Here is a 24,694-nt window from a genome sequence, read left to right on the forward strand (position 1 = left end):
TGTCTTTCGTCACCATGACAATAGGCAGCAACTTTCGGGTGGGAGTTCGCGCGTGACCCTTTGAGATCCGTCTGTACGTCCATCGGTCTGTCCCCCTTCGTCTGGGTCACCCGAGGAGGTTTGCGCTTTGACGCGGCTCGTCCAACCCGCCCTTTCCGTGAAATGGCGTCCCGGCGACCGGACAGCTTCGACGGACTCGGATACCGTCACGGCGGCGGGAGTGAGGCGCCCTACTCGATGCAGCAGCCACAGCACCTCCACTGGGTGACCACGCCACCGGACATCCCTGGCAGCCGAAACCTGCACACCGGAGATCGGACGCCGTTGTACGAGGGAGGAGCCGCGGGGGAACGCGACTGGGACACCGGCCCGCAACAACCTCCGCCACCGCCGCCCCCTCCTGGTGGGTCACCCTCGCTTTCCTTGCATTAGCTTAGCTTAGCGTAGCTTATTTGAGTGTATTTTAGGCTCAGTTGAGGTTGAAAACGAGGCCTACATGTTTGTCTGTCTGTCAAGGTAGGATCTTTAGGGTTACCTAACCTAAAACTAGACATAAATACACATCATTTAGTCAACACATGATTAACCCTTTGAGGGAAATTGGTGACTGACTACACTTGACAGCTATTCAGCTAAAGTTGCCACTTTATAGATAATATAGAGCAACTAACTAGTTTAGGTCATTTATTAATTGTCACTTACGACCTTTAACCCGTTATTGGCCCATTGACTATTTTTGGTAAATTCTAATAATTATACTTTTATAATTACTTCTAATATCCCTGTAAATGTATACAATGGTTAAGCTTTGTTCTGTAAGGATTTAAAACAAAATAAGGGCTCTAATCAAGCCAACAAAAGAAAATAAAAGTTAAAAATTTCAGGAATGCTTTATGAACTTGGCGGGGCAGGTCTCTTGCCCCTCTTCACCAGGAGCCTGAAAATACAGATTTGAAGTGATTTGCTTTTAAAGTGATGATCAATAGGTAAAGCTCTCTGCCATCGCACCCTATTTTGGATTGGGTCAAATGTTCTCCAGTTATCCTATCACCTTGAAAGTTGTTTTGCTTGCTTTTGTGTTCACAGAACAGCTGAACCGACTCACCGGTTTCGGGATCGGACTCGTCAGGTGAGCCAGCCGTCGCGCGGCGTCCGTGTAGGACAGCCGTTCACGTGTGCGCCTCGTACAGTCTGTTTGCAGAGAATGTGCTGACCCATCCCTGCGTGGTCTTTCGCCGCCAGTGTCAGGTGAGCTTTCCTCGGCCTCGACTCTGCCCACTACGCTCACATCCGTCCCCTCCTGTCTCGTAGGTCAACTACCACGCGCGCTGCTACCACCTGACGCCCTTTGGCGCCCTGGCCGTCATGTACGCCATCAGCAAGGCGCAGGTATTTAAGGCCATTTTTAGTAGTCCTGCAGCATTTTTGGGCTCCCTGTTCCGCCGTGTGGTATCGATACCTTGATTTTTTGAAAAAGTACAACCATTATTTTTCCTTTGAGTACTCAATCACTGCATTGGAGAGGTCGACCCATCGACCGAACGGCCGATATATGAACATTTTTCAAGATTGGCCAGTATAATAGGAGTGTGCGTTATGTTCACTGATTATCTTTATTATCATTTGGCACCACTTAGTGGCAATTATTACAAAATGGAGCAGCAGCAGGAGTAGTTAACGAGCGTTTCAGTATTTTAAAAATCAAGTACCGTATTGGCCCGAATATAAGTTAAGTAATGTTTTTTGCATTGAAATAACACTGAAAAAGTGGGAGTCGTCTTATATTTGGTGTCTAGACATTATACCCATTCACGACGCGAGATGGCATCAGATATCATTGAAGCGATGTTCTGCTATGACAGATCTCAGCTACTCTCAAGTTTAACCAGTTTTCATTATTTTATTGCAATGTTTTTCCTTATTCAGATATGTTTCGAGACTACAGTTAGAGTTAGACCTCACTTTGATGGTTAATGCAGTTATTCCAATTTTGTTGTTTTATCACAATAGATTGGTTTATTTACATTACAAAAACCAGAAGCCATTCATTTACGAATGTGATAGCGCTTTAGTTTACATATTTAAATGTTCAGATATTAAGATTTGAATGAGGCAAAATAACATGCTTTTTCTCTCAAATATATTATGATCATTTGTTTCAGATGTACTGTAATTATTTTCTGTATAAAAATTAATTTGGTGTTCAAAAAGTCTTTTTTTTTTTCAAGCTTGAGTCTTGAAAAAGAGGAGGTCGTCATATAATCAGGGCCGTCTAATATTTGGGCCAATATGGTATATCGGCTAGAGGTTGACCGATGTGGGATTTTCAAAGGCCGGTAACGGTTTGCCCCCCCCTCCCCCAAAGTGAAGCTGATCACCAAAGTCTAAAGGCAATATTTGAGACCGATATAGACGTGACGTCACAGCTCCGCTCTCCTGAATGGTACCGCCCACTTGTCCGTCAAAACATAGTGTTAACCTGTTACGGCTACGTATATTTCTCCTATTTACGGCGTGTTTTTCTGCTCCTTAACATTAATAATCAAAATGGTGAAGGCGTGTGTGGCTGTTGGTTGCACTAACAGAGAAGATGGAAAGAGAGACTTTAAGTTTTACCGTATTCCGAGGGATCCAAAGAGGAGAGCGAAATGGACAGCTGCAATTCGACGTGAAAACTGGGCACCAAAAAAATCACCACAGACTATGTAGTAGTCATTTTATATCCGGTAAGATGCATTTAAGATATACTTAGAGGGTTTTGGGCTGACAAATAACCACAATTAAGATCATTGCGAGGCTAATCGCCGACAACATACGACGTAGTACGACATAGTTTCAAATTCAAGATGTTTGTGACTTCCCTTTCTTCCACCATCGTTATTTTTTGAATAATATTTAGCTGATACCAAGTGAAAGAAACTGGCCTCGTCTACGGGGCTGACAAATAACCACAATTAAGATCATTGCTAGGCTAATCGCCGACAACATACACGTATTTATGTAGTGAGAGTGCTATCGCTAAACCATATAAACATTAAAAGCCTTAACTCCATTGACAAACGACATGAAATACATTAGACTTGACAGTGGATGTTAGCAATAACAAAAGATTTTGAATTGAAAATTTCGTAACTCACCTTTCCAAGCACAAGATAGATTCCTGCCGAACGAGGACCTGTTTCACCCAACCAGCAACAAAGTATTTATAAGCCTCCAAGCTCTTGAAGTTTTTCAAATTTTCGTGGGAATAGGCTGATTTTGTGTGGACAAGATAATTGTAAATATCAGCGTAGCAGATGTCAGGCAGACAGGGCGAAGACATTGGGTCGAAAAACATCGATTTGGGCATCAAATATGGATCTGGCGACTGTATAGAACGAAGCTTTTCCACATAATGCCTTTTATGCAACACATCCAGTGAGTTTACGGCATCAGAAAACACCGGGTCTTCCATGAAATGCATTTTAAATTCCTCGATCAATTGAAAACAATGCTAATACAGAGACAAAATGACGGACAAGTGGGCGGAACCACACAGCGAGCACGTGGTTTTGTGACGTCGGTGGGTAGGGTCTATACCAATTTTATAAATGCACGTTGAATATTGGGCAAATGCAACACTCATGATGTAAATATAGAGTAAAGGTCCATTTTTTCCACTAGGTGGTGCAAAATCACAATTAACAACCATCATCACCCGAACATAGAACAAAAGAGATGTACCTCTATTACAGTGGTACCTCTTCATACGGAGTTAATTCGTTCCAGGACCTTGCTTGTAAGTCGAAATGGTCGAATGTCGAGCAGGATTTCCCCATAAGAAAACATTATAATTCCATTAATTCGTTCCACAACCCGAAAACCTTCACTAAATTCTTAATAAATACTGATGTTACTATTGTAAATATCAATTTCAAAGAGCAAAACAAATAAATTATGAATAAAAATTACAATAATAATAGAAGTCATAATAATATTAATACCTGTAATTATGTAACAAAACGGGTTTTAATGTGGCGAATGTGTTTGCGTGCTATACCTGAACGCATCGCGTGGCTGACTTGACGGAGTGAGCACTTGCACTTTGTTTACTTGCTGCGGGGGACACTAAGCGTGTTGTGTTGCACAAGTTGATAAAGACTGGCGAACGGAGGAGGACCGCCGAGATAGACAGTCTATGGCTGTATTGTTGAGCCTTATAACGGATGCGCACCCCATGGTCATATTTTTCTATCAAATCTATCTTCATGTCAATGGTAAGTATCAGAAGAGTGCGAAATTTCCAATTCTTAGATTATTCGCAATTCGGCCGTGGAAGATTCGAGAGCGATTCACAAACATCCAAATTCCAATTATTGAATTATACCAGGTAAAGCAGAACTAAAACACAGTCAGCGCAGTCTTCGGGACGCAATGAGGAACGGACCGAGAGTAAATATCATGTAGAACTCATGCCGCTAGATAAAAAAACAATAATACCTGACTGCTGCCGACAGCTGCTAGTTGCTACAAACATACTGACACATACGGCTATAATAGATATCACATATATGTAGAACTAGATGGAAAATGACAGACGACGCCGGCGTAAAAACATATAAAGAGAAGATGTGAAATGACAGACTTGCCGTTTAGTAGTTGCCGCGTTGTAAACAGCCGCCATCTTAAAGCAGTAGACTTCTCTAGGAGGCTCTGTTGTAGCGAACCTAAATAACGTTTTATCTAAAATACACCTAAATCGGCAAAATCTTGACTTGAATCTATCTTTAAATGACGAAACAGTTTTAAAACTTTGACATGTCAAAAGTAGAGAGAAGAGACATTATGGAATAACGATAGCATTTGTAACAATTTTAACGGTTCATTCACGTCATTAAATTAATTGAATGTAGTTTAAAGCTGCTGATTCAGAATGGGGACTTTATGGGGACAGTATTTAATTGACTGATTTTAACAGTTAACTGATTTTTACTGATTTTAACAGTTAACTTGATAATAAATATTAGTTTGGTTTAGCCTGAGAGGATTTTTGAACAATTTTGGAACTAATGTACAACACATTAAAAGCCGGGGGGGGATCAATAATCAATTTATAATCGAATCGGAGCCTCTGAATCATAATCGTAATCGAATCGTTAGGTGCCCAAAGATTCCCACCTCTAGTAAGCATCACCTTTTTCCTTATTTTCCACCACCTGCACTAACATTGTTGGAACCCATGTTGATTTCTTTCACAAGAAAATATGCCGTGCGTCCATCCTGCGGGAAAACAAAGAAACTGCGGTGCGGTCATAGATCGTCGTATTTAGAGCATGTTGTCGGACGTAGAAACAAGTGGCGAGTCAAATTTTACGTCAAATGTCGAAAAGATCGTGTTTCGAAGCGATCACATGTCGAGGTACCACTGTATATCGGATGGAATCAGACTGTCTTGAAAAATTCATTTGGCCCGCCTTTGTAAGGAGATTATCACCAATACAGCGAACATAGTTATCCTGTTATATCGGCTAATCTTGAAAAATGTCCTTAATATCGGCTTTAGACATCGGCTGAATTTGTTTTTCAAAAAATGGACAGCCATCTTAGAAATATCAGTTGACCTCTACTTCTCGTCGGCGGATCAGGGCCCAAGTGTCGTTGCGCGTCCACTACAGTAGATGGGGCTGTGGTCTTTCAGGGTCCCCGGGCGCTGTGGAAGGGTCTGGGCAGCACCTTTGTGGTCCACGGCGTGACGCTGGGAGCCGAGGGAATCATCGGCGAGTTCACGCCCTTGCCGCGGTAAGATGCCGTCGAAACAACGGTGATGAACGTGGTACGGCCTGTAACCTGGATGCCTGTCCTGGCAGGGAGATGCCTCAGCGCTGGAACGCCAAAGAGCTGGCCGCTCACTTCCTGCTGAAAGGGTGGGTTCCTTCCCGCTTTCATTTTGCCCTCTTCTTTGGACAAACGTGACCCACCTCTCGTTTCCCGGCAGTTTGGCGGCGCTGGCGGCACTTCCTTTCTATTGCGCCAGCCTCATCGAGACGGTCCAGGTGAGGCCACTAGGGAGTCAAACTCCAATCGGATCTAGTCTTTATTTGTCAATGACGCTCAATGAGTCAATCCTCCCGGTGATTCCAAAGAGTTAATTTTGGGTCACTTCACGCTTGGATAATTTCCTGTGAATTTCAGAGCTATTTGTTGGTCATTTCCTGTTGATTTTGGAGCTTTCTGTCATTTGCTATATAGCAGCGACTCCCTTTCATTCTCCTCCCTTTCATTCTGACAGAGCGAGATCGTGCGCGACGAGTCGTCGTCGGGGCTGCTGGACTGCGTGCGAGAAGGCGCGGCCCGCCTGCTGGGCGCCGGCGCCCCCCATAGCCGACGTCTGCTGCCCCTGAGCTGCCTGCTACTGCCGGCGGCGGGCCTGGCCGTCCTGCGCTACGCCGCGGGTACCGCCGTGCAGCGCGCAGCTCTCTGGCTGCATCGGCGCCGGCGGAGGAAGGACGAGGAGGAGCGGCGGGGGGAGCCCGGCCCGAGCCCGACCGAGACGCTGGATGCCCACTTCCCCGAGCTGGCGGCGGCCTGGCTGGGCTCGCTGGCGGCCGAGGCGCTGGCCTTCCCGCTCGAGACCACGCTGCACCGGCTGAGCCTGCAGGGGACCCGCACCATCATCGACGCCACGGACGGCGGCGGCGCCGACGGCCCGCTGGTCCTGCCCGTCAACACGCAGTACGACGGCACCGCCGACTGCTTCCGCACCATCCGGCGCAAGGAGGGCCCGGCCGGCTTCTACCGCGGCTTCGGGGCGCTGACTGCCCAGTTTGCGCTGCACGGCGCTCTGCTGGCCGCCGCCCGGACAATTTTCCGCCTGCTACTGCTGCAAAGGGCCCGGGCCGCCTAGAAGACTGCTTTTTCCCCACTTTTGCCACCCGACTTGTCGTCCGCCGGAAGCAGAAAACGCTGAAAATATCCCTTCCAAAGGGCAGGTATCATCATTCGGAACACAAAAAAAAGAATCTGCATAGTTGTACATAGCGATTAATAGGATTAGTTTGGTGGCAAACCTGGATGATGACACTTCCTGTGTGTGTGCACGCATGCCACCTTGTTATTTGTACAAAGCTGTTATCTGACCAAAATAGAAAAGTAACATTAAATTATTGTCTGCTGGAAAATATTCCAATTGAAAACGATGTGTCTGGCTTTCCATTTTGTTGCTTACATGATGTCACTAGAAAATGCCATTTCTGGAGAAGTGTTGGTTGGTATATCGGGTCACTTATTGATTTTGGGGTCACTTCCTGTTAATTTTTTGGAGATCTTAATCGGAAATGATAGGCGTGAATGGAAGTTTTTTTTGTGCAGTTACCGTAATTTTCGGACTATAAGCCGCTACTTTTTTCCTTCATTTTGAATTCTGCAGCTTATTTGAAGAGTTATTTGGGTTAATAGGTAACAATTTATTACAAAAGGCCATCATAACATTGTCATAAAACCGTCATTCATACTTATGACAGTATCATGGGCATTACTGAATGCTTATGTTGTGAAGTGACATCTGGCAAATTATGTCAACTCCATTTATGTCCAGCTTGGATCTTTTACATCCATTCAAAAGTGAGATAATTTGCCGTATACCACTTAATGACATCTGTTATAAGCATTCATAAATGCTCATGACAGTCTTATGGCACCACTGTCTAATAAATTGTTACCAAATACCATAACTAACAATTAATGAAACAACTGGAACAGTAACTGAAGAATTTTTTAGCACAGGACATGAATTTTGATTGTTATTTACATCTGTAGCGCTGCAATGCATGCTTGGAGGCATGTTGGACAACAGCAGGTGGCAGCAGAGGTTGACTGACAGTGATGGTCAAATTAAGCTTCTTGAAGCAATGAAGCTTTGCAACCAATTGGTTCAAAGTAATTGGTATGACGCCGATGTCAAATAAAGTATTACTGGTTAATATCCTTTTCGTGTAAATATCCCATAATACATACTTAATGACATACATACAGGACAGCTGCGGCTTATAGTCCAGTGCAGTTTATTGATGAACAAATGCCGTTCTCATGCGAAATTTGGTGGGTGGCGTCTTATAGTCAGGTGCGCCTTATAGTGCGAAAATTAGGGTAAAATGAATGGCGGTCGAATAGGGCCATTTTAGCCATTAAAAATGAAGGTTTTGGCAGAACTGTACATTGCAAGAAAAAATGGCCTATTCTGAAAATGACAATACATGATGAGGTACAAAGTTTCACATGAGCTATTTTCATATATGTAATTTATGTGGCAGTATCCAAAGCCAGTCCCCCCCCGTTTGTCTCAATTGGATACCTAGCCTTGTCAATGGCAGGCAGTGAGTCAAGTACAATCATTTCCTTTTCGAGGGAGGGGGGGCATAGTTTTCATTCATTTTAATATTGTAAGCTGACATCCATATGTATGAAGTAGGCCAAACCCAGAGGTAGGTCGTAACGTGTTACATGTACTTGAGTAGTTTTATTAAGCCATACTTTTTAATACTTTTTAGTAGATTTGTGAAGCAGAGACGCAACTCTTACTCCGCTACTTTGGGCTACACTAGTCGTTACATTTTTCCAATTTTATTCTACCTAATAGATTTTACTTTTTTTTTGACATAGCCCAACAATGGATGATCACACCGACCATTTCAATCACGTGGCGTCCGTAAAGCAACATTTAGAGAGGGGAAAAAAAAGTGACGAAGCGCTGCTGTCAAGCACTGATTTTAACCTCTCTCCCAGTTTTTAGTTGGCACCAATTGATCACAGAAAAAGATGATTTTCGTAATAGAAAATGTTTTCTCCACTAGAGGGCACTCATGCTCTTTCGACAAATGATGCTTCATTTCATTCTCTCCGGATTTTTTATTTTTATTTCTTTGGCTTAAAGTGGTTAGGTTATAGTCTTCACAATAAGAGTTTATATAAAAAAAATAATAAAACATCATAGGCAGTCACAATGTTACTCATTACTTGTGTATTATTCTCCCCAAATACTTTACTTGTACTTGAGTACAATTTTTGGGATGACTACTTTTACTTGAGTAATACTACAGTATTTTAAAGAAACGCAACTTCATAGACTTCAAAATCTATCAACCCCCAACATGGTCGCCGGGCTGAAGCTCCTTGCCATGACCACGGGCAAGGAGGAACACAGGGCCGACATCCTGGAGATGTTCCAGAGGACAAGGGAGAGCTGGAGACAGGCCAAGCGGCCATCTCTCCCCATGGCCCACACGGTGTCCTTCGGAATGTCGCTGTGGGACTCCCTGTTGTGCAGAAGCACAAGAGCACCTGCTGGAGTTCCTGGCGGTCCCGCTTCAACTGTTTTGGTGTGAACTTCTTCAAGGATGTGACTTCAGAAGCGAAGAAGAACAAGGCCTTACAGTGGCCGGCCGGCAGGAAAAGGAGCAGAGTCGAGGAGAGCAGAAAGGGACTTGTAAAAGTCGAAGCTGACCAGAAAACGTAAGGCATAGAAAAAGGCTATGTGATTGTTGAAAGACGGGGCTCAAATCCTGGTAAAACCACATCAATTATTTTCACTTCCTGAATTACAGGACCATCTCATACGCATTTTATGTTTATTTAGATTTCATACTTTATACTTGCAACTCACTGTTTTAGATTTTAACTTATCCTGCACTGTAAAGGGAGATGCTCCACATTTTCATTGTACAACTGTATAATGACAATAAGGGGCTATTCTATTTTATCATTGTGATTGTATGTAGAATTTTTTAATATTCTATTCATTCTATTATTTATAATTGATTCTGCATGTTTTCCTCAAGCATTGTTTCTGATGTGAAAATTGAGTGATTTCTTATCTGTTTACAACTTGCAGTAAATATACTGTATATATATATATATATACACACATATATACACATCCACATATATATATATATATATATATATATACACATACATACATATACACACACACATATATACACATATACACACACACACACATATATATACATATACATAAACACTCACCAGCCACTTTATTAGGTACACCTGTCCAACTGCTCGTTAACACTTAATTTCTAATCAGCCAATCACATGGCGGCAACTCAGTGCATTTAGGCATGTGGACATGGTTTAAGAATCTCCTGAAGTTCAAACTGAGCATCAGTATGGGGAAGAAAGGTGATTTGAGTGACTTTGAACGTGGCATGGTTGTTGGGTGCCAGAAGGGCTGATCTGAGTATTTCTGCTAATCTACTGGGATTTTCACGCACAACCATCTCTAGGGTTTACAGGGAATGGTCCGAAAAAGAAAAAATATCCAGTGAGCGGCAGTTCTGTGGGCGGAAATTGCCATGTTGATGCCAGAGGTCAGAGGAGAATGGCCAGACTGGTTTGAGCTGATAGAAAGGCAACAGTGACTCAAATAACCACCCGTTACAACCAATGTAGGCAGAAGAGCATCTCTGAACGCACAGTACGTCAAACTTTGAGGCAGATGGGCTACATCAGCAGAAGACCACGCCGGGTGCCAATCCTTTCAGCTAAGAACAGGAAACTGAGGCTACAATTTGCACAAGCTCATCAAAATTGGACAGTAGAAGATTGGAAAAACGTCGCCTGGTCTGACGAGTCTCGATTTCTGCTGCGACATTCGGATGGTAGGGTCAGAATTTGGCGTCAACAACATGAAAGCATGGATCCATCCTGCCTTGTATCAACGGATCAGGCTGGTGGTGTAATGGTGTGGGGAATATTTTATTGGCACTCTTTGGGCCCCTTGGTACCAATTGAGCATCGTTGGAACGCCACAGCCTACCTGAGTATTGTTGCTGACCATGTCCATCCCTTTATGACCACAATGTACCCAACTTCTGATGGCTACTTTCAGCAGGATAATGCGCCATGTCATAAAGCTGGAATCATCTCAGACTGGTTTCTTGAACATGACAATGCGTTCACTGTACTCAAATGGCCTCCACACTCACCAGATCTCAAGCCAATAGAGCATCTTTGGGATGTGGTGGAACGGGAGGTTCTCATCATGGATGTGCAGCCGACAAATCTGCACCAACTGTGTGATGCCATCATGTCAATATGGACCAAACTCTTTGAGGAATGCTTCCAGCACCTTGTTGAATGTATGCCACGAAGAATTGAGGCAGTTCTGAAGGCAAAAGGGGGTCCAACCCGTTACTAGCATGGTGTACCTAATAAAGTGGTCGGTGAGTGTATAATTATTTTGGTCAAAAATGTAAATGTTAAATATTGCTATTGATCCTGAAAATATAGGTGATTATCTCTGCATTTCGTGTTTTTTGTGCATTTAGTGTAAAATCTGGTAATTTTATAGCCATTTTAAGTTTTGTCATTCTTATACAAAAAAAAAAGAATCGGGATTTTATAAGGGAATGACTTTGAATTTTTTGATGCCGCTGCTCATGGAGACTCATATATGGCACTAAGGTAGGTGCCTATTTTGGTTTTAGGTCGGTAGCAGCTTTGGTTTTGAAAATGTTTTAAGTTTTTGAAAAACCGGCCCTGCGCCCCGTGTCATGTCAATATATTAAATAGTCACTCACCCTATCGACGGCAACGGACATCCGATCCGTTCGAAACGGTGGCAAACGGTTGTTTGGTCGAGGCCGCGTGGCATGGGAAAAATGAAACCTGCGCAATCCAGCTCCTTTGAAAAGATCCAACTTTATTGTCGCGTCTTCGGCCCGGGCCGAAACGGCGCGCGACGGTCTTCATCCGACGTCACGGGCAGGCGACGTCATCAAGCGAAGGCGGGGAGGCGACGCTAAGAGCTAACGGCAAAATGGAGGAGGAAATGTCGCGACGGAACACTGATGAGAAGACGGCGTTCTGTCACGCTCGTAACACTGCGTTGGGGGACCGTTCTTGGCTTACATCGGCACCAAAATGAAGATAAATAAGCGTTTTTTTTTAAAAAAAAGAAAAAAAAGACAGCGGCTCTATACGTCCAGGATCTCCTCAGCGGTGCCGCCGCAGCGGAGCCGGTAGCGGCCAGTCCGCCAGCTGATGGTGGGGTCCCACAGCGCCGACAGGAAGATCTGCACCGCCATAGACTCGCGGATGAACCAGGCCACCGCAAAGTCCAGCTTGGAGAAGCTGGGAGGACCGCCCTGTCCGAGAAAAACCACATTTGTCAGACCTCAGGCCGGGAACACGCCTATGTACCGGAGCGCCCACCTACCTGAACGCCGGTCAGCTGGATGTAGTCGGCGATGAACCACGCCAAACAGTGACACATGAAGAACACCATCATGTCCCACCTACGCATGCACACGTGAGAAGAAGCCGGTTCGTTTCATCGATGGTACTTTTTAAGAGTCGGACTTGGTGAAAAGGCCTGACCTGAAGACGTAATGCGCGGCCCACCCGATAATGAGGCTGGCCAGGAAGCACTCGGACACCGGCTCCAGCACCGTGCCCGGAAGCATGTTGATGCGCAGTTTGGTCCACCTGGACAGGACGCGGGGGACTAAGATTTCTCACCCGTTCGCCGGTGGACGACAAGGACGCTCGCTCACCTGATCAAGCGGGACTGGAACTGCCCGATGGAGTAGGAGCCCGAATTTTGCAAGGCCACCTGCGTCGCCATGGAGAACTTCCAACCTCTAAAGGGCCAGCGCAAAAACCTTTCTTTAGCTCATCTTTCAGCGCCATATGTCCAATCCATTTAGAACGGTTCAAATGGATCAGATGTCTAGCGCTGTCATTCGTGCCCAATGAGATTAAGACATTTTTTTTCTAAATATTTATCTTTTAGCCCAAATTGGATTGGACATCTATTGCCATCAACGGCAGTCAAAGAGGTCATGGAAAAGAAACTTGAAACTTGAAAAATTTATCCAAAAAATATTTTCCTTCTGTCAACAAGTTTTGGCTGTCTATTGCTGTTAGTGGCTAACAATGAGTTGATACTTAAAATGAATTACATTTTTTTAGGGCTGTCAAACGATTAAAATTTTTAATCGAGTTAATCACAGTTTAAAAATGAATTAATCGTAATTAATCGCAATTCAAACAGTCTATAAAATATGCCATATTTTTCTGTAAAGTATTTTTGGAATGGAAAGATAAGACACAAGACTATGCTATATGCTATGCTATACTAGGGCTGTCAAAATTATCGCGTTAACGGGCGGTAATTAATTTTTTTAAATTAATCACGTTAAAATATTTGACGCAATTAACGCACAAATGCCCCGCTCAAACAGATTAAAATGACAGCAAAGTGAAATGTGTACTTGTTGTGTTTTTCGGAGTTTTATCGCCCTCTGCTGGCGCTTTGGGTGCGACTGATTTTATAGGCTTCAGCACCCATGAGCACTGTGTAAGTAAATATTGACATCAACAATGGCGAGCTACTAGTTTATTTTTTTGATTGAAAATTTTACAAATGTTATAAAACCGAAAACGTTAAGAGAGGTTTTAATATAAAATTTCTATAACTTGTACTAACATTTATCTTTTAAGAACTACAAGTCTTTCTATCCATGAATCGCTTTAACAGAATGTTACTAATGGTAATGCCATCTTGTTGATTTATTGTTTATAATAAACAAATACAGTACTTATGTACCGTATGATGAATGTATATATCCATCTTGTGTCTTATCTTTCCATTCCAACAATAATTTACAGAAAAATATGGCATATTTTATAGATGGTGTGAATTGCGATTAATTGCGATTAATTACGATTAATTAATTTTTAAGCTGTATTTAACTCAATTAAAATTTTTAATCGTTTGACACCCCTAATATATACATTCAACATACTATATATAAGTACTGTATTTGTTTATTATAACAATAAAACAACAAGATGGCATTAACATTAACATTCTGTTAAAGCGATCCATGGATAGAAAGACTTGTAGTTCTTAAAAGATAAATGTTAGTACAAGTTATATAAATTTTATATTAAAACCCCTCTTAATGTTTTCGTTTTAATAAAATTTGTAGGGCTGTCAAACGATTAAAATTTTTAATCGAGTTAATCACAGCTTAAAAATTAATTAATCGTAATTAATCGCAATTCAAACCATCTATAAAATATGCCATGTTTTTCTGTAAATTATTGTTGGAATGGAAAGATAAGACAAGATGGATATATACATTCAACATACGGTACATAAGTACTGCATTTGTTTATTATAACAATAAATCAACAAGATGGCATTACCATTATTAACATTTTGTTAAAGCGATTCATGGATAGAAAGACTTGTAGTTCTTAAAAGATAAATGTTAGTACAAGTTATAGAAATTTTATATTAAAATCCCTCTTAATGTTTTCGTTTTAATAAAATTTGTAAAATTTTCAATCAAAAATTAAACTAGTAGCCAACCATTGTTGATGTCAATAATTACACAATGCTCATGGGTGCTTAAGCCCATAAAATCAGTCGCACCCAAGGGCCAGCAGAGGGCGACAAAACTCCAAAAAACACAAATAACAAGTGGACATTGCACTGTGCTGTCATTTTAATCTGTTTGGGCGGGGCATGTGCGTTAATTGCATCAAATATTTCAACGTAATTAATTAAAAGAATTACCGCCAGTTAACGCGATAATTTTGACAGCCCTGAAAATTTGTAAAATTTACAATAAAAAAATCAACAAATACGTCGCTATTGTTGATGTCAATATTTACACAATGCTCATGGTGCTTAAACCCATAAAATCAGTCGCAACAAAGCGCCAGCAGAGGGCGACAAAACTCCAAAAAAACACACAACAAGTGTACATGACACTGAGCTTTAATTTGAATCTGTTTGAGCATGTGCGTTAATTGCGTCAAATATTTTGATGTGATTAATATAAAAAATTAATCACCGCCCGTTAACGCGATAATTTTGACAGCCTACAAAATTTGTAAAATTTTCAATCAAAAAATAAGTAGCTCGCCATTGTTGATGTCAATAATTACACAATGCTCATGGGTGCTTAAACCCATAAAATCAGTCGCATCAAAGCGCCAGCAGAGGGAGACAAAAAACAACAAGTGGGCATGACACTGTGCTGTCATTTTAATCTGAGCGGGGCATGTGCGTTAATTGCGTCAAATATTTTAACGTGATTAATTTTAAAAATTAATTACCGCCCGTTAACTCGATAATTTTGACGGCCTTAAAATATGTATCTTTTATTCAAATGGATTGGACATCTATTGCCATCAACGGCAGTAAAAGAGGTCATGAAAAAGAAACTTTTTTTTTTTCTTTTTTTTTTTTATGATTGAAAACTGATCAAAAAAATATTTTCCTTCTGTCAACAAAGATTGTTGATTGATTGGATCTATTGCTGTTAGTGGCAGCCAATGAGTTGATACTTAACATGAATTAAATATTGATTCTAAAAAGCAACAATATGAAAAAAATAATAACAAAATTGATTGGATTGCCAGCAATGAGTTTTTCAAAAATGATTATCAAACTGAATTAAAAACAGAAAAATTTGAATAAAATAATGCGACTTATAGTCCAGAAAATGCAGTGAGTGGTGAGCGCTACCTGTCGGCGATGGCTTTGGCCATGAAGTAATCTTCGGCAATGTACTGCGCGAAGGCCACCAGGCCGCCCGCCTGGTCCAGGACGTCCTTGCGCATCAGGCACGACATGCCCGTCACGCACTTGATGCCCATCACGTTGGCCGAGATGTACGAGCGCGGGTGCGAGGTCCCGAAGTAGACCTAAGGCGGACGGGACGACGAGCCCGTTAGTCAACTGTCGCCGGGCGCGTCAAGTCGGGTTGGGTCGGGCCTCACCTGTTCCAGCGTGGCGGCGAAGCCCTGCCGGTCGGCCACGTACGGCAGGCCGTGCACCAGGCCCACCTTCTCAGTCATCCGACCGGCCATATCCGTCAGCGTGTCCGCCGTCACTGCGGACGAGCGCGGTTAGCGGAGGACTGATGGACGAACGTTCGGTCTGACTCACCTCGGATGCCGCTGTCGCAGATCCACACCAGGCCGTACTTAGCGCCCTCATAACCTGGCATCAGGTTGTTGATCTTGGGGTTGATGCCCACTTTCTTGCCGCCTGCCGGACACGGCGGCCGTGAGCAGGCCGCGACAGAACCGACGCACGTTTGCGAGAGCTTACCGACAAAGAGTCGAGCGTCCACGTTGGGATATTTTGCCAAGAGTTTCTTACAGACGTCCACGGCCGGATCGTCCGCGTCCTGAACGCACATCAGCACCTCATACTGCACGAGCGAAGGCAGGCGGGTCAAGGGTTAGCGGCGTACAGATATGTGCGCATGGGTGAAAGTGGCTAGAATTTCTTGCCGGAACTCCCCGACGTGAAGGTCGCCACGGAGCCAGAAATTTTATTTATTTATTTATTTATCTATTTTTTCAGTTTTTTGGGGGGAGAGGGGTCAAACCTCTTAAACTACTGAAATGCAAAGAAAACTGTTTTAGGACAGTTATTTCGATAACACAGACAAAAACTGATTTTCATTCAAAATTGTATTTTTTCAATGATTTGCAAAATAAAAGTTACAGCAATAACCCCAACCTTCATCTCCTAATTTTTATTTCCCCTCATTTCCTCACATACTAAATGCCAAAACTCAATTTTAACTACTTAAGAACATAGGATCTATATTAAAATTGAAGTTAATGTAAACATTTACTTTTTTTTTTATAGACATAAGTAACATACATTCAGAAAAATAAGTACAAACGACTTATATTATGCAGAGTGAAATGGGATATATTTTGAAAATCGCGCAAACAATGACTTTTTCAAATAATAAAGAAATGAATAAGTAGCCTAACATAAGTGAACAAATATAGGTCCAAAGTGCACATTGACGGCTAAGATCAGGGGTGTCCAAACTTTTTGCAAAGGGGGCCAGATTTGGTGTGGTAAAAATTAGAGCTGGGAATCTTTGGGCACCTAACGATTCGATTACGATTACGATTCAGATGGTCCGATTCGATTCTAAAACGATTATTGATGCATTTTTGTAAAATATTTTGTACATTTGTTCCAAAATTGTTCAAAAATACTCTCAGGCTAAACCAAACTACTATTTCAGTATCAAGTTAACATATAGCAGTAAACAAATATACAAAAATAACAGTAAATAAAAAACTCCAGTCCCCATTCTGTATCAGCAGGTTTAAACTACATTCAATTAATTTAATGTTGTGAATCAACCGTTAAAGTTGTTAAAATTGCTCCCGTTAATCCATAATTTCCCTTTTGTCAACTTTCGACATGTGAAAATTTTAAAACTATTTTAAAGATAGATTCAAGTCAATATTTTACCGATTTAGGAGTATTTTAGATAAAAAGTTAATTAGGTTTGCTTGGAAGGTTCGCTACAACAGCCTTGCAGAGAAGTGTACTGCTTTAAGATGGCGGCCGTTTACTACGTCTGCATCTAGCTTTTTGTAGATGTGCTACAAACGCTACCGCTACCGTAGTGCATCTAGTCTTATATAAATGATATCTACCGTAACATTATGTGGATGACGTACTTTTATAGCAGCTTCAGGTATGTTGTTGTGTTTTTTTATCTCGAGGCATGAGTTGAGCTAGAGCCGTGAGTTGAGCATTGGCATTACCCGAGGGGCCGGGTAATGAGAAGCATGATGTTTAGCTACTCTCGCTCCGTTGCTCATTGACCACGCGGCGCGCTGAGTGTGTTGTACTTCCGCTTTACTTGGCATATTTCAATAATCGGAATTTGGATGTTTGTGAATCGTTCTCGAATCTTCCACGGCCGAATCGCGAATAATCTAAGAATCGGAAATTTTGCACACCTCTAGTAAAAATGTGGGGGGCCGACCTTGGCTGACGTCATTTACGTAGAACAATGTAGTTAAGCAAATTTTACCAAGCCATTCTGTGTGTCTCATCTGCTTTATTATTTTTAAAATTAATAATTTCAACAATCTCGCAACTAGCCTTTTTGGCGTACTCTTTCAAATCTCGGGCTCTTGCGAAATACTGCTGCTGTGAAATTAAACTAGCTTCAAGTTGCTTCAGTTTATTGCTACGTACAGTATCTTCCCTGTAATCTTGTCGTACATGTCAGCGTGTCGTTTGGTAATATCGCCTCACATTAAACTCTTTAAAAACAGCGACTGTCTCTTTGCAAATGAGGCAGACACAGTTGTTGCGTATTTTAGAGAAGAAAAAGTCCAATTTCCACCTCTCTTGAACAGTCAACTTTCTTTTTTGTTGTTGTTGATTGTCGCCATTTTAGAAAATTCGGAGTAAAGGGTCACACGGGGTAATGTTGCTGAGAGTGCTGCTGCCTTTTAGTGGGTAAATGAGGAGCAGCATTTAGTGTGTAAGCAACTTCATATGCTGGTAGGAGTGCTGCTGACCAATTTATTAAGTCTGTGGGTGGGCCAGACTTTATTGATTTTATGACAGAGACTGGGGGCCGGATGAAATTTGTACACGGGCCGCATTTGGCCTTACTTTGGACATGTCTGGCTAAGATGTTCTCAACTTCTCCATCAGAGCAAATAAAAGTAAATATGATAAATAAGCCTCCACAACTCTTTCGTTGCTCTTAAAGATTTGATCAATTTTATGTTGAATTCCTCTTTTTTGTCGCAACAATTCAACAACCTTTTTTTTTTCTGCTCCAGAAAACATGTACATTTGAACCAATCAGAGCTAACTATCTCTGCTGATCAAATGTCAGTATGTCAGCGAGAGCTTTCCCGACGAGTAGACGTTGTCGACGTCATCGATGACGTAAATGCGTCGACGGGCAAAATATACCGTCGACGGTAATGACGGGTTAAAAAAAAAATTAAATGCGGATAAAGTTTAGAATGGCGGGCGCCCGCGATGCAAGCAGTTGTTACTGGCACCCCCAAAAAGCCGCTGTTATTTCAATATGACCGGTAGGGATGGGCGGATCGATTCCAAAATATCGATATTTCGATCCAGCGCGTTGATTTTTAGGTATCGATCCCCAAGCAAAAGTATCGATATTTGGAATTAATATATTATATTTTCTTTGTCTATTTTTTGGGTATATTTTTCTGCACACTTTTTGTACTACTTTTCCCTCAGGCTCCCACAAATTAGGAATTATTACTTTCCTGTCCAAACTCAAAAATACATATACATATTTTATCTTATTCCACAAAAAAAATCAGGTATAGGGACTTTAATAAAAGTGTTAAGTGAATGGTTTGTTAAATATTTAGAGATTTAAACTATCCTGCTGCAGACTTCAAGATTCTCAAGGAAACTTCCTGACCTAATGCTTTACTTGACCTTAATATTATTTCTTATTCATTCATTATTATTTCTTGTTAATTCATGTTTAGTATTTATTTTGTTTAATATTTTATTTATTTTTCTGTGAAATATATTTTTCCATATTGTTTTGTTTCAAACAATTAAATGCTTGATTTCCTATGTTTTGTTGCTATTTATTTTTATTTTGTTAAAGGTCTGTTTCAATTATTTCAAAATCAGTTTGAAAATTGTGTTAGTAGAATAAAATTCATAAACGGCAAGTGACTATTGTTTATTGGATTTGTTTTTAATGATTTACCATTAGAGGGAGGTAACATGCTACTATTAATTCGTTCTTTAATTAGATAAAAAATATTTAACTTGGGTAGATTATAATTGGATCAAATACAACGTGTAGCAGGGAAATGTTCTGTGCATATGAATTTAAGGGTCATGGTTAAAGAGTGAGATGACTAATCAGATTTAGTTGATAATGGATTGGTTTGTGAGTTTGTAGGGAAACTGCTTTGCTAGTTATTAAAAGCAGCAGTTTTTTCATTGCAATGCATATTTGACACAAAGAGACTTTTAATAGTTTTTGACTGCTTGCTGCAGTTGTACACTAAATATCATCCGCCGGTTCACTCCTCACTACGAAGAGGAGTTGAAAACACCGCCAATTACCAAAAAGGGCAGAATTGGTAACACGTGAACGAACAGCTATGAACGAACACTTGAAAACGCCGTCACCCAAATGTAATTTTCGAAGACTACAAGAAACAACAAGCTAGCGGATGGTAAGTCCATACAACTTTCTCACGATTTTTTTTAATGGAAGTTGCCTTTATGTGCGTCGTATCAACGTGCATTTTTATTTAATAAAATAATTAATATATGTATAATTATATATATATATATACAGTGCCTTGCAAAAGTATTCGGCCCCCTTGAATCTTGCAACCTTTCGCCACATTTCAGGCTTTAAACATAAAGATATGAAATTTAATTTTTTTGTCAATATTCAACAACAAGTGGGACACAATCATGAAATGGAACCAAATTTATTGGATAATTTAAACTTTTTTAACAAATAAAAAACTGAAAAGTGGGGCGTGCAATATTATTCGGCCCCCTTGCGTTAATACTTTGTAGCGCCACCTTTTGCTCCAATTACAGCTGCAAGTCGCTTGGGGTATGTTTCTATCACTTTTGCACATCGAGAGACTGACATTCTTGCCCATTCTTCCTTGCAAAACAGCTCGAGCTCAGTGAGGTTGGATGGAGAGTGTTTGTGAACAGCAGTCTTCAGCTCTTTCCACAGATTCTCGATTGGATTCAGGTCTGGACTTTGACTTGGCCATTCTAACACCTGGATACGTTTATTTTTTAACCATTCCATTGTAGATTTGGCTTTATGTTTTGGATCATTGTGCTGTTGGAAGATAAATCTCCGTCCCAGTCTCAGGTCTTGTGCACATACCAACAGGTTTTCTTCCAGAATGTTCCTGTATTTGGCTGCATCCATCTTCCCGTCAATTTTAACCATCTTCCCTGTCCCTGCTGAAGAAAAGCAGGCCCAAACCATGATGCTGCCACCACCATGTTTGACAGTGGGGATGGTGTGTTCAGGGTGATGAGCTGTGTTGCTTTTACGCCAAACATATCGTTTTGCATTGTGGCCAAAAAGTTCAATTTTGGTTTCATCTGACCAGAGCACCTTCTTCCACATGTTTGGTGTGTCTCCCAGGTGGCTTGTGGCAAACTTTAAACAAGACTTTTTATGGATATCTTTGAGAAATGGCTTTCTTCTTGCCACTCTTCCATAAAGGCCAGATTTCTGCAGTGTACGACTGATTGTTGTCCTATGGACAGACTCTCCCACCTCAGCTGTAGATCTCTGCAGTTCATCCAGAGTGATCATGGGCCTCTCGGCTGCATCTCTGATCAGTTTTCTCCTTGTTTGAGAAGAAAGTTTGGAAGGACGGCCGGGTCTTGGTAGATTTGCAGTGGTCTGATGCTCCTTCCATTTCAATATGATGGCTTGCACAGTGCTCCTTGAGATGTTTAAAGCTTGGGAAATCTTTTTGTATCCAAATCCGGCTTTAAACTTCTCCACAACAGTATCTCGGACCTGCCTGGTGTGTTCCTTGGTTTTCATAATGCTCTCTGCACTTTAAACAGAACCCTGAGACTATCACAGAGCAGGTGCATTTATACGGTGACTTGATTACACACAGGTGGATTCTATTTATCATCATCGGTCATTTAGGACAACATTGGATCATTCAGAGATCCTCACTGAACTTCTGGAGTGAGTTTGCTGCACTGAAAGTAAAGGGGCCGAATAATATTGCACGCCCCACTTTTCAGTTTTTTATTTGTTAAAAAAGTTTAAATTATTCAATAAATGTTGTTCCACTTCACGATTGTGTCCCACGTGTTGTTGATTCTTGGCAAAAAAATTAAATTTCATATCTTTATGTTTGAAGCCTGAAATGTGGCGAAAGGTTGCAAGATTCAAGGGGGCCGAATACTTTTGCAAGGCACTGTATATATATATATTTTTTTTATTATTATTATATTTATTAGGATCATGGAAGCTCCCACTTGGGGAAAATATATACATATATCCTGTATATACATAATATAATAAAAATATATATATGGAAACAGCACTGGCCTGCTTACTGTAATCCATGACTGCACTAATGTTAGTCATTTAATATTATAAAGTTTTACATATAGTAGTATACTATCAAATTAATACTATATATTTAATTTTTGTTACTGTGAGTATGTGAGCCTTTCATTCAAAATAAGTGTGGTAATATTTCAGTGTGCCCTCTACTTTATCTATTTTCAGGTTAAAACAAATAAAAGTTGAACAGTTTTTCCCCTCCCCCAAAAATGCGGAATGCACACCAGAAAGAGCATCTGAACTTACACAAAGTATTCTGAAAATGGTTGTCCAGGACATTGCAATTCATTTTAACATTTAGAACAATATAGACAATGACATACCACAAAAAGAGTAAGAATGGTTTTGACTCCTGTTAAAAAGGTGAAGTCACAGTGTTTCTGTTTACATTTTTTTTTTGCACTAGTTAATGCCAGCAGCATTTGACCTCATTGTTTATGAATTATTATTGATATTTGTTATTTATACGTTAATAAAGAATTTAGGTGTTCCAAAATGTTTTTTGTGGATTAATAAGCTTCAACAAAAATTTCATTAGTAAAGAAAAAAAAAATTTATTAGTCAACTAATCGTAAAAATTGTCAGCTGACTAATCGGGAGGAAATTAGTCGTTTGGGACTGTTGAGAGAAATGGTGGAGGAAATGTTTTGTATTCAGAAACGTGTCCTCAGTTGATGTTGAAATAATGTTCCTATTGCTTGTTATGATTGACATATTATCTTTTCGCCACAAGATGTCAGGATGGGACTTAATTGTCTAAAGTGCTACTTTTATTACTTCTTTGTGTTTGACTTTGATGACTTTGATTTGTGGGATTGCCTGTGAAGATAGCAATGAGAGAGGATGTATCCGCATGTCAGTGGAAATTAAACACGCTGAGTTTTGGCTAAAAGACAACTTATTCACCGTCAATTCTTCCTACGAATGCAACGTTGAGCTGCAACCACCTCAACAGGGACAGCCCTAATATCAGCCAATTGAACAGATAAATGAGTCCAGGCGTTTTGCTTTGCTGCGTGCATTCGCACATTGAGGTGACTCATCATCGTCAGATTTGAATAACTGCAGCAGCTGCGGAAACCTCCATGCCGTCGGTGGAATAAAATAAATAATAAAAAAATTGGTGGAAATGGATTACGCTACACAAGCACTTTATTATGCTTGTTGTTAACACTTGTGTATGTAAAACTGACGTTGGTAGATGAATTTTATCTTATCGGCTCTGAATCTTATACCGGAACTGCGTTCTGGCCCTGAATCTTATACCGGAACTGCGTTCCTGACTGTTCTGGCCCACTTTCACCCCTGTATGCGCGCTCATTCACTCACTCACCTTGGGGTAGTCCATGGTGAAGAAGGTCTCCAGGTTGGAGACGAGATTGGGGTCCACGCCCTTCAGCGGCTTGAGCAGAGACACGCCCGCCGGCTGCTTGACCTCCGACCTCTTCTTGTGCAGATGCAGGCGCCTGAGAACGGATGGGAGAGAGGGGTCAGAGATCACCTGATAGGAAGTGCCTTCTTCCTGACGGGAATCAGTCACCTTGGGAGAATGTGCGTCTTGCGTCATCGCGTGACGTACGAATAAAAATTTCGGATTGGGAAATGGAGTCGATAAAGAATCCAGCTAGGCCGAAAGGATTACAGCACTAAAACGTGTGGTTTCGGTCGCGATGAAAATAGTGGGCGAGCACATGACTAGCCATTCCACTGGTTCAAACAATAACGTGCCGAGCTAAACCGGCGGCTAGCTAATACCGCTAAACGAATGGAAGCCCCTGTCTCGACTTTTTTCGTATATTAAATGAAACCATTTTACTAGTCGAGCTCGGTTTAGAGCGAACGGCGTCCGAGTTAAAGCCCGCGGGACTTTGGGAGCAGGAAGCTCGTTTGCCCGTTAGCCGTGACGCGACGCTAGGCTAGCTAACGACCACCCTCGACCACTTACACGTAAATGATGGACATGAAGTGCATGAGCCACAGCACCGCGAAGAGCAGCAAGCCGAAGACGGCCAGGCCCTGCATGGCGATCTCCGCCAGGGCCATGGTGCTGTGCTACGCCTGCCCGGCGGCCCTCTCGCCGGCCAAGTGGCCGGCCGGCCGGCCGGCAGGGGTCCCGGGAGAGGAGGCCCGAAGATCCAGCCGAGAGATCCGCTCGACACTCGAAGCGATCCGGTCGCTCCTCGACAACTGGTTGCGACGACGACGAGCACCGAAAAGCTGGCGGGCCGCCCGCAGTCCCACCACGGAAAACAGCCACTTGAGAGTCAGCAGACCGGCCGACGGTCAGCTGACCGGGGGGCGGGAGCCTGGGCCGGGGCTCCGCTCCGTTCCGCTTCGGGGGCTTCTTCGCTTGACGTGACGTGACCGGAGGGGAAGGGAAAGCAGGGGAGGGGCGCCGCTCCCGATTCTGGTCAGCGGGCGTGATGAGGAAGCATCTCTCTTTCGCTCGCTCCTCGTCAGAATGACTCCCTCGCGCACCAAAAACGCCTCCGAAACTGCCGCTCGTTCTCCGAATCCGGAGACGGACGAAGGCACACGAACAAAGCCGAGCCCGATGATAAGGGGAAAAAACACCCAACCTACGAAATGGCCGCTCGTTCTCGTAATCCGAAAGCAGCCGAACAAAGCCGAGTCAGATGACAAGAAAAAAGAAAACGCCCACCCCGTCGAAACTGCTGCTCGTTCTCGGAATACGGAAAGAGCCGAACAAAACCGAGTCACACTACTGCTTCAACGTTAGATTCACCAGT

General features: G+C 42.1%; 2 protein-coding genes across 4 annotated transcripts; one reads left to right on the forward strand and one right to left on the reverse strand.

Moving 5' to 3' along the window:
- On the forward strand, positions 1-7,489 carry slc25a46 (solute carrier family 25 member 46). Its single transcript, XM_057819123.1, has 8 exons — positions 1-403; positions 1,087-1,129; positions 1,191-1,248; positions 1,312-1,389; positions 5,678-5,778; positions 5,847-5,903; positions 5,975-6,032; positions 6,269-7,489. Exons 1-8 carry the CDS (start codon positions 163-165, stop codon positions 6,881-6,883), a joined length of 1,251 nt encoding a protein of 416 aa, XP_057675106.1. The 5' UTR covers positions 1-162; the 3' UTR covers positions 6,884-7,489.
- ugcg (UDP-glucose ceramide glucosyltransferase) lies at positions 6,675-24,639 on the reverse strand. 3 transcript variants are annotated; one of them, XM_057819126.1, is made up of 10 exons: positions 23,890-24,615; positions 23,278-23,410; positions 16,130-16,232; positions 15,965-16,066; positions 15,796-15,908; positions 15,542-15,720; positions 12,552-12,638; positions 12,376-12,483; positions 12,215-12,293; positions 6,680-12,143 (listed from the first exon to the last, which is right to left on the reverse strand). In XM_057819126.1, exons 1-10 carry the CDS (start codon positions 23,985-23,987, stop codon positions 11,973-11,975), a joined length of 1,173 nt encoding a protein of 390 aa, XP_057675109.1. In that variant the 5' UTR covers positions 23,988-24,615; the 3' UTR covers positions 6,680-11,972. The 3 variants fall into 3 exon arrangements, 2 of the variants coding, with proteins under 2 accessions (XP_057675107.1, XP_057675109.1); XR_009061119.1 differs by having other exon boundaries at positions 6,682-9,473; positions 11,577-12,143; positions 15,965-16,232; positions 23,890-24,639; XM_057819124.1 differs by having other exon boundaries at positions 6,675-12,143; positions 15,965-16,232; positions 23,890-24,639.
- Positions 24,640-24,694: the final 55 nt, after the last annotated feature.

This window comes from Corythoichthys intestinalis, chromosome 17 (genome assembly GCF_030265065.1).
Source record: "Corythoichthys intestinalis isolate RoL2023-P3 chromosome 17, ASM3026506v1, whole genome shotgun sequence".
Taxonomy (NCBI): domain Eukaryota; kingdom Metazoa; phylum Chordata; class Actinopteri; order Syngnathiformes; family Syngnathidae; genus Corythoichthys; species Corythoichthys intestinalis.

Coding starts and splice junctions, on each gene's coding strand:
- ugcg (XM_057819124.1), bottom strand. CDS start 23,987: ATGGCCCTGGCGGAGATCGCCATGCAGGGCCTGGCCGTCTTCGGCTTG. Junction 12,484..12,551: donor TTCCAGTCCCGCTTGATCAG/GTGAGCGAGCGT, acceptor CGTCCTGTCCAG/GTGGACCAAACTGCGCATCA. Junction 12,144..12,214: donor TCCAGCTGACCGGCGTTCAG/GTAGGTGGGCGC, acceptor TTTCTCGGACAG/GGCGGTCCTCCCAGCTTCTC.
- slc25a46 (XM_057819123.1), top strand. CDS start 163: ATGGCGTCCCGGCGACCGGACAGCTTCGACGGACTCGGATACCGTCAC. Junction 1,249..1,311: donor TCTTTCGCCGCCAGTGTCAG/GTGAGCTTTCCT, acceptor CCTGTCTCGTAG/GTCAACTACCACGCGCGCTG. Junction 1,390..5,677: donor ACGCCATCAGCAAGGCGCAG/GTATTTAAGGCC, acceptor GTGGTCTTTCAG/GGTCCCCGGGCGCTGTGGAA.